Source organism: Olea europaea, chromosome 17, assembly GCF_002742605.1.
Source record: "Olea europaea var. sylvestris chromosome 17, O_europaea_v1, whole genome shotgun sequence".
NCBI classification, from domain to species: domain Eukaryota; kingdom Viridiplantae; phylum Streptophyta; class Magnoliopsida; order Lamiales; family Oleaceae; genus Olea; species Olea europaea.
Window position 1 is genome coordinate 14,679,010 of NC_036253.1, and position 14,968 is coordinate 14,693,977.

The 14,968-nt window shown below is 42.4% G+C and overlaps 1 protein-coding gene across 1 annotated transcript in view; it reads left to right on the forward strand.

The window, feature by feature from the left end:
* Positions 1-2,024, forward strand: part of LOC111365258 (probable small nuclear ribonucleoprotein F) — a 3,860-nt gene extending 1,836 nt beyond the window's left edge. The window contains exons 2-5 of the mRNA XM_022985700.1: positions 238-325; positions 461-498; positions 1,352-1,416; positions 1,703-2,024. Of these exons, the coding sequence (XP_022841468.1) occupies positions 238-325; positions 461-498; positions 1,352-1,416; positions 1,703-1,772 (261 nt within the window). The 3' untranslated portion in view covers positions 1,773-2,024. The remainder of the gene's footprint in view (positions 1-237; positions 326-460; positions 499-1,351; positions 1,417-1,702) is intronic.
* Positions 2,025-14,968: the final 12,944 nt, after the last annotated feature.

Sequence of the window (14,968 nt, forward strand, 5' to 3'; positions counted from 1 at the left end):
ATGGGGGGGGGGGGGGGGGGGTTCAAACAGGGGCATATTGGTGGGTGTAGGTTTATACTTTTATGCATTTCTATTATTTCATTGAATGGATATTCTTTTTTTGTTCCCTTTGATTTCTATTAGTTACATATGCTTGAGCTGGATTATACATATAATTTATTGCTGCTGAATGGATATAGTTTTGGTTCCAACAGAAATGCTGTGCTTTGAAACTTTTTTCATTTGTTATGCTTGCAGACTGTACCAGTTAACCCTAAGCCTTTTTTAAACAATTTGACTGGGAAGCCTGTAATGGTAAAGCTCAAGTGGGGAATGGAGTACAAAGGTTGTCAGCTCTTATCATCCTCTCAACTTCTGCGTTTTTGTACAGCGTGCACTTTTTTCATTATCTAGTTTGCATATTTATATCCCTTTTCTGTAATAACAAGGTTAATTTTTTCCCTTTGGGCTTTACTTTTAGGGTTTCTCGTCTCAGTTGATTCATATATGAACTTGCAGGTAACTTCACAAATTTTAATTTTAATTTTAAGTTTATCTCCATCAGACTTATGGTTGCTAGTTCAAGTCTTTGTGAAAATGTGCACTATAATATGGCATGATCTTGGATATGGGTGAGTAGTCTTTTTCTATTGTGGAAATGTGTTCACATTTCTGATCAATTGATGTCTAGTGTGTGGATACATGAAAAATGCATAATACTCACAGATTAAGCCTCCGTTGGAAAGAATTTAGAAATAGATAGAAATAAGAGGTTGATAAGTAGATAGTATTGTAGGTCCATTGGAATGTGTGGTTGAAAATGAAGTTTGACCACTTTATAAATGATATCTAAATTTGCCAAATGCACGCTAATTCTTTTAATGCTGTAATGCGCTAAAACATTTTTTCTTCTGACATCCAGTGTATAAACAGGTAAACTAACATCATTTTAAGGTAGTTAAGGAGATGGTTTATGCAAAATATCAGAAACAGAATGCAACCTACCCCAATTTTGTTGAGAACAAGGTTTGTTGTCGTGTTATATTTTTAGAGAGACATCATTAGTTTCTGCCAAAATGACATATTGTTCTACATTAAAGTTTCATTTGATGAACATGTATTATGCAAGCAACCAGAGTGGCAGAGAGGATAGGGTGGGGTGTCAAAAATAAACTTTGACTTAGGCCTCCACATAGAAAAAAGTTGTATATACAAACAACCGGTGAAATAAAAATTAAAAGATGTTTATAAGAGAGAGAGAGAGAGAGAGAGAGAGAGAGAGAGAGAGAGAGAGAGCTATCTCTCTGATTTGTTAAGAGTTCTATACTTATAATCAGTTATTTTTGTGATTAGTGGATGTTATTTTTGGCAGCTTGCAAATGCTGAAGAATACATTGATGGACAATTCAGTGGAAGTCTTGGAGAGATCTTGATCAGGTAGTCACTGTCAGCTGCTGCCATAAAACTTTTTCCCTGCAAAAGCATCAATTTTCGAAAATTTTATGGCATTGACATTGGTATATTTTTGGTACATGTGTATATTTTCTTTTAGTAACAAGTGCGACCGTTTTCTCTGTAGAGTCGGAGAAGTTGGTTTATTTCTTCATATTTTGCAGTTGCTTCCATTGTTCTCATGATAGCTAGACAAGTTAGAAGAGTTTTGTGTATTACTTCATTCTTGTGTCAAACGAGTTACCATATCTACTGAGAGTTGCTTTTGCAGATGTAACAATGTGCTTTATCTTCGTGGGGTGCCAGAGGATGAAGAAATAGAAGAAGCAGATCGTGACTAGTTGCCTCTGTGGTAGCAGTAGTGTGATGATCTGATCAAGGAATTCGAAATTCTGTTCTGCTGTGCTTCTATGAAATCTAAAAATTACCCTTGTATATGTATTGTTGTTAAAAATCCTATTACCTAATGAACATGCCATATTGTGGATTCAGTTGATCATACTGCATTTTTAGATATGATATCGGGATTATGCCATTAATTCCAATTTAATTTGAGTGGGAGTGGCATTCGTTGATGATAGTATGTTCAGTTTCGTACTTTGGTTAAAAATGAGAGTTTTAGCATTTATTGATAAAAATTGATTAAATGTGTGGTTGAAAATTTAGCCTTTGTTTGAGCCTCATTATAAAGAGAAATTTTGGTAAAATGTATTATATAATAGTATTTTTTGGGAGAATATGTGGTTACGAAAGAAGAATTTTTTTTTTTATTATTTATTATTTTTATTTTTTTTACTTGGGTATAATATTATTTTATTGAAAAATGTGTGGTTAAAAGGAAAAGAGAGAAAAATGTATTAAAATTTTTAAGGGTGTCAAACAAGAGCTTAATATAAGTTGTTAGTCCTATAAAATGTGAGATTGAAAATGGGGAAAATTACCTAGATCCCTTCTTTTCAAGATTACATTTCTAAAACAAGTGGGTGAAAAATTAAATCTCAATAGTCAGGTGATAAATACTAATTTTTAAATTAATTAATTACTCCCATACACTCTACCATCCCTATGCCTATACACTCTACGATCCCTCCTTTTACCCCATACCTCGATATATTTTCTAACCCACCACACACAAACACACTCTCTTCCCTAAAAATTGATCAGCACTCTCTTACCCATAAATCTCATCGGTGGCTTCTTTCCTATCCCCACCCTTTATATTCCGATCACCTACCACTTCTCTCGTCGGAGTTTAGCACGAATTTCTTCTTTGAAAGTTGATAAGCTTAGATTTTGGGAAAGTGCCAATGCAGTACATGGGTCACCTAAAGCAGAACCAATCTGTGGGAGAAGAAAATCAAACCTGAACGTGGGGACCATACGGTGAAGAACAATTAGATCTACGGCTTCTCTCTCATAATCTTCCTCATCTTTTCGAGAAATAACTGATGAAGAATCTTTGAAATGCTCATTGAGAAATATTCAGTAGTCAATTGGTTGGTGTTTTTTGAAGGTGTTGGTGGAAGTTAAGGTAGCGATGATTGTTGTTGTGGATTTGAGTTAAAGATGTTAGTAGTGGTGGTGGTTATTATTTTTTCGAACAGATCTGTTGTGGTAGTTAGAGATCTAATTTTTTCTGTTCGAGATCTGGTTGTGACTGTTTGTGACCTATTTTGTGTTAATTCTGATCGATTGTGACTTGAAATTAATCTAGTCACAAACAGTCAAATTGAATACAAACTTGGTCACAGACCCCATATCAATGTACCCTAGATCTTGTATCAATTTTTAACCCACACACTCTATTTCTTCCCCCAAAAATTAGTTCGGCACTCTCTTACCCAAAAATCAGATCTACGACTTTTTTCTCATCCACCCTCTAGATTCCGACCACCTACAACTTCTCTCATCGAAGTTTCACGAAAGAAGTGTGGTGGTGTTGGTTCGTGTTTTTTGAAAGGTTGGTGGAAGTTATGGTAGTGATGATTGTTGTGGATTTGAGATACCGTATTTATAGTCATCAATTTGAGTTAAAGATGTTAGTAGTGGTGGTTATTATTTTTCCGAACAGATCTACTGTGGTGGTTGGAGATCTGATTTTTTCTATTCAAGATCTGGTTGTGACTGTTTTTGACCAATTTTGTATTGATTGTAACTGGTGATGACTTGAGATTAATCTTGTCATAGATAGTCACACTGAATACAAATTTGGTTACAATTAGTTACATCAAAGGCAAAATTGGTCACGGTGATTCTCAGATAACATAAGTTAGTGAATTGGTCACGTATAACACAAGTATGGTAATAGATGACACGGTTGCAAATCTGATAATTACAATGCACCACTATGACCATCACAATTTTTGGAGATTTTTCTATCAACGGAACCGAAACAATTGGTGGAATAGTCGCCGGAGCAGTCACCAAAGCGTTCGCTGCAGCAATTTGCCGGAACGGTTGCCGGACCAGTTGCTGAAGCTGCTGCCTGAGCGATCGCCAGAGTGAATACCGGAGTTGATGGCTATCTTCGGTGGAGAGGTAGAGGGAAGGTGGTGTAGTGGGGTAATAGGATGGGGTGAGTGAGATGACATGGAGTGGAAATAATTGATGTATATTAAATAATAGTTTAATATTTAATAAATATATTTACTACCTGATTTTTGAAATATTTCATTGAATTTGTTATTTATGAAATGTGTTTTTATAACGTTATAGTTATGTACTCTTCCCTTGAAAATGAGTTTTAAAAATTTGATGCTAAACAAAGGCTTTGAACATGTTTGGTTAAGTTTTACCTCCAAGTAAAAAGAGGTTGTATAAAATTAACTTTTACTTATTGTTAATAAGTAATTTTTATATTTCATAAATAAAATACTTATAAGTAACTTTTCAAGTAAAATAAAAGATGTATTTTATTGATCAAAGTGAGAAATAACTTATAAATAATTGATAAAGAGTAGTCAAATAAGGGCTAAGAACTCCTCAATGGCCAATAAGCTTGAAATTTTTACTTATAAGTGAATTTGATTATATTTGAAGAAGTTTTAATATAAAATTGTATTTTATTGATCAAATTTGAAAACAGGTAATACTTAACAAAAAAAAGGCTAATTACAAGTGTTTATATATACCAAATTACTTTTCATTTTACAAATTTTGATTGGTAAGAGTTATTTCTTAAAATATGTGTTTTTTTTTTTTGCTTTTTAACTTAAAACTAATTTTCTTTTGAGGAAACTAGGCCCACTGGTCTAAAAAACAAACCAACTAGATTAATACACATAAAATAAACTAAAAACTCTAATCGGCATAATTTATATGTCCCAAATCGACTTGAAAAGCCCCAAAACCAACTGCTTCAAAGAGGAACTCTCAAAACTCCCAAATGAGGATTGATCAGATGATTTGGAAAAATGGGAATTGGAGTTGTCTTTGGCTTTTGCCGGCATGATGTCGAGGCTCACTTTGGGACTCATGTCCCTCAGCCTTGTCAATCTTGAAGTTCTTGCCAAATGTTATGAAGACAAGCCACAATCAGAGAAAGCATGGGGAAGAAAGAAGAGAAGAAGCGGCCTTGAGATGAAACAAAGGAAGAGGGAAGAAAAGGCAACAACGGTTACTAACTCGGCTGGCACATTTTGAATAGGCAACATATGGTGTCGTTTTGTTTTTTCTTTATTTTGTTAAAGTGGTATTAGACCAAAACACGTTTTTGCCTTTCTAGTAACTCTCCATTTTGCTATAACTGTAAAGAGGGAGAGATAGTGGGGCATGATTTGATGTCTGTAAAATATCTTTTCTAAACTTCTTCTTCTTCTTTTCTATTCTGTACTTAGCTCCTCTCATTTCTTATTAATTGCTGTAATCGACTTGGTTATTGCAATTTATATAGTGGGTACTGTATTTTCTATTTAGTTTTTGAGCTGTTGTTGTTGATAATCTAGCTCAACTATAACATTTGGAATCAGAGCGGCAACGTGATTTGGGATGGCAGAAACTATAAGCAAATCTAATGAGGAGCACCTTAAGAGGTTGGACAAGGAAATGGAAAATTTGGGGATGGCTTTTAAAACGAACGATCAGACGCTACAGGCTGTTTGTACTAGGTAGTACCGAATGGAGTAGATGATGGGAGAAATGAAAGCCACACAACAGTCTATGCTGTTGATGCTAGCTCAACTGACTGGATGTAAGGCTGATGGTAAAGAAAAACAAGTAGAAGGATGTGAGTCTCCATCTCAAACCAGTGGTGGTAGCTTTAGAGGGAATGAAATTCCTTCTGGTTACACTAATGGAAATCGAGAGGTTAGATTGGCTACCAAGGTACCCAAAATAGACTTTCCTTATTTTACTGGAGATGGGCCTAGAGAGTGGTTGAGGAAGGTAAGCAAGTATTTTCAGATTCATCAGGTAGAAAACGAGATGAAAGTGGGGATTGTTGAGATGTATCTGAAAGGAAAGGCTGACATATGGTTCCATGGATACATCTTTAGCCATCCAACTGCTGGTTGGGATGTCTTTGCGAATGAGATTTGTGGGAGGTTTGCAGAGAACACAGCTAAAGAAGTAATAGAGGTATTCAACAAATTGAGGAAAAAGGGACCATAATTGAGTGTCAGGAACAGTTTGAGGAGTTAAAATCGCAGGTGATGTTAACTTTGCCCAACTTCCCTGAAGCCTACTATATATCTATCTTCACCAGTGGTTTGAAGGAGGAAATTAAACCAATGGTGAAGATCATCAGACCTACTACATTGGCCAAGGCTTTTGAAGTGGCCATCCTATAGGAAAACACCATAACTGCTCTAAATAGAGGGGCCAGGGCATACAAGACTTACCGACAATCCAAATGGACTCACTCCAATAATAAACCTATGGATCCCATACATAAACCCACACCCATTGCAGAACCCAATTCAAAAATGTCTGCTGATGCTACCAAAAATCGTACCTGTAGATTTCCCGAGCTTGATGACTGATGATGAGCACGAGCGTGATCTTCCGATACCTGAAACAAAGGCAACGAGGTGTGTTCTCGTCGCCCCTCCGATGCTTAAGTCAGAAAGGGGAAATATATGCGTGAGGCTATGTGCTGAAGAACAATGAGAAAACGTACCTGAATAATGGCTCAAGGTCCTGTATTTATAGGGGTAGGTAGCGTGTTCATATCAGGATTCCGCATTGCACCTGTAGTAGGATAGCTTGATTTTGCAATTTTATACCAATGAGTCCTACGCGAGATAGGAGTTTGAATTGAGGTATAATTGTGATAACAATAGAGTTCTTCTGGGCATAGGAGACATAAATTAAGGATATTTAGTCAGAATAAATCTCTCGTTGGACAAGGCGCTGTTGTAGGTCATAATCCCGAGGACATAGCCCCGAGGACATGTCGAATGATTGTGTAATAAATCTTCGGGCTGATAGCCCGGGCATACATGATACCCGAGCACATATGTCCCGAGCATTTTGATACACATACCGACGAAATTGAGTCCTCGGTCTATATACGTCGAGAACAAAACTCGGTTATATCATTGGCCCCCGTGCACCTGTGCTCGATAATATGCACGAGGATAGGTGCAAAAGGTCCTAGTTACAGTCCTCGGTATAAAGCCTCTGTCGATTAAATACTGAGGAAGGCCTCCTAAGGGCTGACGTCAAGATGTGATAATGATGCCAGCCCTAGTAGAAAGGCGGTGTAATTTTTAGACCACCGTGGGATGTAGGACACGTGGAATGATTGAACGGTTCAGGATGCGACCTTTGGACTCCCACCCATGTTTCCCTATATAAGCCTCCATTCCTATTCATTTTTTACTTTTTACTATCAGTAAACCTTGTCGGAATCGTCGGGATAAGGTGAGTCCTCAAGACTTTAAGTTCATTGTTTTTAGAAAAGTCTATATTTAAGATAGGATATCGAGCAGTGATAGCGATACGTCATCCTCGAGTTCGGGAACACCAACCGAGGACTTAGGGCGGTCAATAATACCTATGGCCGTCCCCATAAGTGCTAATCCTCGAGCCCAGGATATCCCGACCCCACTAGTGTACCCCGACCATCCTTGTAGGTTTAAGGAGCACTTAGCCGTGGCGTCTGCTAGGGAATTCGGCCTGATGCCGAACTGTGATATTAGGTCTCCTGGTAATGAGGATAGGGTAGCTATTGCTCGGGAGGGAGAGTTTGTCATTTTCAAAGATTCTCTAAAGGGGGGATTTAGGTGGCCATTGCACCCCTTTTTCCTCGCGCTCTTGATCGAGCATAACATGAGCCCGGGGCAGTTAGTGCCGAACGGGTGGAGGATGCTGACATACTTTTTTATAGCTTGTAGATACCTCGGGATTATCCCATATGTCGACTTATGTAGGATGGTCTTCGACCTAAAACAACTCCCCCAGTACTCTTGTTTTGCTTACCTTTCAACCCGAGGAGGGTTTAGAATCCCGAGGATGCCTAGCTCCCTGAAGGGGTGGAAGGATAAGTGGTTCTATGCTATACCTCAAGATCCCGACGTTCCCTTTAGTCCTCGGTGGCGGGTGCCTGATACTGCTAGGTTTTGCGGGGGTCAGGCGTACTTTGAGTCATTGGAGAGGCATAGGCAAATGCTAGAGGAGCTCGAGCCCCTCGTTTATGACTTGGATGATATCCTCGGGGATGATATCCTCGAGCTTGCAAACTTGAAAGGAATCGAGGATAGGATATGTGATTTTGACGTTTAAATTCCTGATCTGTCTTTTTACTATGCTCGTGCTAATCACATGTTATTTTTTGATTTTTTGCAGAGATGACGTTTGACCCAAGTGCTCTTCGTCAGGCAGTAAACAAAAAGTCCAAGGCTCCCCAGGCTCGGGCTCCAGGCCAGAGGAGGGGCCAAAAGAGGCCTCGGGATGCGAGGCAGGAAAGGCAGACCAGTGGGCCTGGGAAATCGTCAAGGCCCCGAGGACCGTCTCCCGGAATAGGGAGGACGGGATCTCAGCAGCAGGATCTTCAGGGGACTCCTCGGGAGTCTCTTCCTCAGGATCCTGTTGACGTGGTCGACCTCGAGGATGGGTGCCTGCCACCGGAGCCGACGAATCCAGAGGGATGCTCTCGGTGCCACTCAGTGCTCAGCATTGTCGACAAATACCGAGCAGATGTCGACTTAAGCAATGGATTGAGGGCGCTCGAGGCTATGGCCTTGAAGGTAAGATCGTTGGCTGTTTTTATATTATTTTTGTTATCTTTTCGTCTCGAGGTTAAGAAACATGCACCAATTTTCAGACACTGGGAATAGCTCGAGGTCTTTCTTTGAAGGAAAAGGACGAGCCTTCAAAAATGGCCGACCTCGAGGGTGCTGTAGCTGCTCGGGATCTGAGGATCGCCGACTTGGAGGAAGAGCGAGCTCAGCTATTAAGGGAGCGTGAGCGTATGCAAAATGATCTACGCAGTGCTCAGGGTGAGGCAGGCACTGCGAAGGCTGAGGCTGAGCACTTCAAGCTCGAGCTCGATCAGCTTAAAAAAGATTTTGGTGAGAAGCTGGCCAGTGCTCGAGATGAAGCGATCGAGGACTTCAAGAAGTCTGACGCCTTCAACGAGTTAAAGGGCGACTATGCTATAGGCTCTTACTTTCATGCCTTGAAGGAAGCTCGAGCTTTCATGCGCCTGAGGCCAGATGCTCGCCCTGAGGATCTGAAGTCAATCCCCGAGGTGGCTGATGACCTTCATCTTTCAGAGTCTGAAGAGAACGCTGGGGATGAAGACGTCGATATCGAGGGTGATGACGTCGAGGAAGGCCAAGGCAGTCAGGATACCGACGCCTAAATTCGCCGAGCTTATTCTGTATTGTTATTTTTTGTAATTGTAAAATGCCTGATCTTAATGGAGATTGTTTTTTTCTTTTGACCGAGCTCATTTGTGTTATCGTCGTGTTTCTATTTTCATATGCGCCGAACATTAATCAATACCTCGAGAAGGATTGATTATCTCATTCATAAAGACAATTAATTATCTCGACGATAAAGACAATTAATTATCTCGACGACAATATCGAATTAATAGCCCGACGAATAAAAATCATGACGATTGAAAACAAATCAATCTGATTTTTAAACGAGTCTTAATGCCGGGGACAATAGCGAATAGTTCAACAGCTTGACGGTAAATCTGTCCCGACGTTTATATTGAATTATCTCGAGGACTAATCACGATGGGTGGTTACCTCGGGGTATTCGAAGAATTGTGACCGACCTCTGTACGTAGTTTTATCCCGAGCTCTCATTTTTCAGCTTTGGCCAAAAATATAAGGATATATGGTCGGGATGTATGTCCTCGGGATTTATACTTGTGCTGCACTATTGTACCGATTATGAGCTCCAGGATTTTGGTGCTTGTGAGAGACGAGGCTCAAAGGGGCTTGCTCGAGGGCAAGGCTCAGAGGGGCTTGTCAAGGACAAGGCTTAAAGGGGCTTGCTCGAGGGCAAGGCTTAAATTGGCTTGTCAAAGACAAGGCTTAAAGGGGCTTGCTTGAGGGCAAGGCTTATATTGGCTTGTCAAAGACAAGGCTTGAAGGGGCTTGCTTGTGGGCAATGCTTAAAGGGGCTGTTATACCCGATGTTTGGATTTATTAATTGTTTGGACTGGACTTGGATTTATATTGCATCCAAGCTGCCTACGTACCCAAACGGGATCAAGTCGAACGTAGTTCATTACAAAAGAGAACGGAAAACATGCATGGGCACGCAGGCCCGCTAAACTAGAAATAAAATGCAGAAAAAGAAAATCTCCTCAAAGGCGTCGGGAATTTTACTTGTAATATATTTTCAGATTGTCGGCATTCCAGGGCCTCGGAAGAGGTCTACCCGAAGTGTCTCTTAGGCTGTATGCTCCTTTGCGAACCTGCCGTATGACCTCAAAGGGCCCTTTCCAGACGGGCCCGAGCTTCCCTGGGGGGTGGCCTGCTGCTTCGGCCCTCCTCAAGACCAAATCGCCAGCTCTGAACCTCCGAGCCTTGACTTTGCGATTAAAATGTTTTGCTGTCTTTGCTTGGTAAGAGGCCACTTTTATAGCGGCTTGCTCCCGTACTTCTTCCAAGAGATCAAGATGTTCAGTTGTATACTCCGAGGTTTCTGGCACGAGCCTCCTATGGCTTGGCAGTCTAATTTCCACTGGGACCATTGCTTCAATGCCATACGCTAACATAAAAGGGGTTTCTCCTGTGGTTGTCCTATGAGTTGTTCTATACGTCCAAAGTATAGAAGGCAGCTCGTCGAACCAAGAACCTCTAGCATCGCTTATTCTTGTTCGGAGGTCTTGCAATATGATTCGATTTGTTACCTCGGCCAGACCGTTGCTCTGAGGATGCGAAACTGATGTCAGACGGTGATCAATTCCAAGGTTTGAGCAAAAGTTTCTAAACTGTTGGTTGTCAAATTGCCTGCCATTGTCGGTGATGAGGACCTTTGGTATCCCAAACCTGCAAATGATAGACCTCCAAGTGAAGGCTCTTAGCTTGGGCTCCGATATTGTGGCGAGAGGTTCGGCCTCTACCCATTTTGTGAAGTACTCTACTGCTACAGCAACAAACTTTAATTGACCTCTTGCCACAGGAAAGGGGCCGAGGATGTCAACTCCCCATTGTTCAAACGGGGCCGAACAGTTAATGTTGGTGAGGTCTTCGGCTGGTGAGTGGATAATATAGCCAAACCTCTAGCACTTATCACAATTTTTAACATATTCTGAGGCTTCTTTTTTCATAGTTGGCCAGTAGTATCCATATCGTACGAGTTTAAAGGCCAAGGCCCTGGCTCCTTGATGATTCCCGCACACACCTTCATGAACTTCAGCAAGGGCCTGGGATGATTCTGATGGCCTGAGACACCTTAGGTACGGAAGAGTAATACTTCTGCGAAAAAGGACACCGCTGATCATGCAGTACCTAGGAGCTCGGGCTCTGATGCTTCTGGCCAACCTGGCATCGCTTGGTAGACTTCCGTTTGTGATGAATTCTATGATCGGGTCCATCCAGGATGGTTCATTGTCAATGTCCATGATGCCGAGGATTTGACTGATGCTGGGTTCTGTGATGATTTTAATGTGAACCGTTCTGTCAAGGCCGTCTACCCCCATGAACATAAGCCTGGATAATGCATCCGCTTTTCCGTTGTCCTTTCGAGCAATTTTTGTAATTTCACAGCTCTTGAATTTTCGCTGAAGATCATGAACCTTCATACAGTACAAACTCATTTTCTCCTCCTTCCTTTCAAATGATCCTTCAATCTGTCCGACCACTAGCTGTGAATCACTGAATACCTTTACGAACTCGAGCTCTAGGCAAAGGGCTAGTTCAAGAGCAATAACGACGGCCTCATACTCGGCCTCGTTGTTGGTTGCTTCAAACTCGAATCTGAGAGCGCATTGGATCTCTGTTTGTTTGTCTGGGCTGATGATGATGACCCCTGCACCCGAGCCCGAGGAGTTCGATGCTCCATCCACAAATATTTGCCAAGTGTCCAAGTTAGTGCTCATGCTCGAGCTCTCACCTGGCCCCCGAGGCCTAGGGGTTAGTTCTGCAATGAAGTCGGCCAGAGCTTGGGCTTTGATAGATGGGCGTGGTTTGAATTCTATGTCCAAGGCAAGGGCAAGTTGTTCTGCCAAAGTATACCTGGTTTCTGCGTCCAGTAGGACCTTGCTTACATAGTAGATAGGCTGTTGGACTTTGTTAACCTCTTTCACCAAGACCCCGCTGACAGCATTTTGAGATACGGCCAAGTACAGAAATAAGGTGTCACCAGGCTCAGGCCTAGTGAGAATTGGGGGAGATGCCAATGTTTGTTTGAGCTCCTGGAAAGCTTTCTCACAGTCTTCACTCGAATCAAAGCCTTGGTTTCCTCTGAGGACTTTGAAGAAGGGATAGCACCTGTCCGATGCTCGGGACATGAACCTGTTCAAGGCTGCTATCCTACCGGTCAACCTCTGTACCTCTTTCTTGTTCCTTGGCGATTCCATAGAAGCCAAGGCTTGTATTTTGTCAGGGTTGGCCTCTATCCCCCGATGAGTGATCATAAAACCCAAGAACTTGCCCGAGGCTACGCCGAATGCACATTTCGCGGGGTTCAACTTCATTCCGTACTTTCGCAAGGTGTTGAACACTTCTTCAAGATCTGAAATATGTTGGTCCACCTGTTTGCTCTTCACCACCATGTCATCAACGTACGCCTCCACATTCCTTCCAATTAAGTTAGCGAAGACTTTGTTGATGAGTCTTTGGTATGTTGCCCCTGCATTCTTCAAATCGAAAGGCATGACCTTATAACAGTATATGGCGGAATCGGCCATGAATGATGTCTTTTCTTGATCTTCTTCGGCCATGAGGATTTGATGATAACCTGAAAATGCATCCAAAAAGCTGTATAGCTTATGTCCAGACGGGCTATCCACCAAGTTGTCAATCCGTGGTAGGGGATAACTATCCTTTGGACATGCTTTGTTAAGATCTGTGAAGTCAATGCAGACCCTCCACTTACCATTGGCCTTCTTTACTAAAACAACATTGGCAAGCCAATCGGGATATTGGACCTCCCGAATGAAATGAGCGCTGACGAGTTTGTTAATCTCTTCGCGAATGACCTCCCGTCGTTCTGGGGCAAATCTTCCCGGATGACCTCCCGGCGTTCTGGGGCAAACTGTCTTTTCCTCTGTTTTACTGGCCTGGCCCCTGGGCTAATATTAAGCCTATGGACTGCAATTTTAGGGTCTATCCCCGACATATCCTCAACCCTCCAGGCAAAAACGTCGATGTTGCGAGATAAGCAACTAACAAGTTCTGTTTTCAGGGTGACGTCAAGATCCCGACCAATCGTCACCTTCTTATCATGCTCGAGCTCAATTTCCATCAATTCTTCGACAGGAGCAAGTCTGACTTGTTGCTCGTCCTCGGGATCCATCCTCGCGATTTGCATGACGTCGTTATTTATTTCCCGAACACTGGCAACATAGCATTGTCTGGCAGCTGTCTGGTCTCCACGGACAACCCCAACGCCATTATTTGTTGAAAACTTCATGGCTAGGTGGAAGGTGGACACAATGGCTTTAATCTTGTTCAGGAGTGGTCTTCCCAGAATTGCGTTATAGGCCATTGAGACACGTACCACATGAAAAGATGTCATCTCCGTAACCTGTTTCTGGCCAGAACCCAAAGTTAGTGGAAGCTCAACTACACCCTCTGGAGTGATGACTCCTCCACCAAACCCCTGGAGAGGAGTTTTAACCGCTTTGAGCTGGTGAGATGAGATTCCCATTTTGGCAAAAGCTTCTTGTGAAAGTATATTGGCCGCACTCCCGTTGTCAACCAAGATCCTCTTTACTTCGAAATTGGCCACAATCGCTGAGATTACCAAGGCGTCATCATGTGGAAGTGATACGCCTTCTAAGTCTCCCGTCCCAAAAGTAATATCCTCCAGCTTTCCCTGAGGCATACCAGAGGCCAAGGCATATCGTCGGGCATATTGTTTTCTTCGACTGTTGGAGTCTCCTCCCGAGGCAATACCTCCAATGATGATATTGATGGTTCCAGCAGTAGGTTGACCATCCCTTTTTGCCTCAGGGTCTTTTTCCCTGCCACGATCATTCCTCGGGCGTTTGTCGTTACCGACGTAGGAGCTCAGGAGTCCTCTTTTAATAAGGGCTTCAATCTCCCGTTGCAGGGCCTTACAGTTCTCCGTGGTATGCCCATGATCCCGATGGAAATCACAGTACTTGTTCATGTCCCTGGATTCGGGTGGGGACCTCATTCTGACTGGCCATTTCAGTTCCTTCATATCCTTGATCTCCATCAATATATTGGTCTTTGATGTATTTAAACGCGTGAACGGCGTCGGGGGAACCTCCTGTCTCTGTTTTTTCCGATGCTGTTCTTCACGAGGGTTCGGGTCATGCTGTCTTTTATGCTCCATCTTGTCATGGGATGGTCCAACCTTTCTCGGGATGAAGTCACGTAGGGTCTCATTTTGCCCTTGTCTAAGTTGCATGAGGGAAGCTGCTGTCTTCCTGATGCGTTTGTTGCTTGCGAAGAAAGCGGAGAACTTGTCTGCCAAATCCGAGAATGAGGCTATGGAGTTGGACTCTAAGGTTGAGAACCAATCCCTAGCGGCATTCGTCAAGGTTTGCGGGAAGGCCTTGCACATCACCTGATCTGGTGCGACCTGTAAATTCATGACGTCCGTATATATGTTCAGATGATTGATTGGATCGGTGGTCCCATCATACTCTTTGATCCTAGGATACTTAAATCTGTCCGGCAAGGGGAATGTTAATATCTCGGGAGTAAATGGAGTATTGGGACTGAATCTTGTCATCCCTTTATTGCCCTGAAATAGGCCCGCCGTAATTCCTTCTTGGATAATCCTAGCGAGTTCCCCGGACTCCATGGTCACTGATCTCGAGGTCGAGGTCACATGTGGTATACCCGAGGCCCCTGCTCCGCCATTGTCAGGGACATGAGCTCGAGCTCGAGCATCAGCCATAAAACCCCCCTGGGGTGCCGGTGTGGGTGATGGA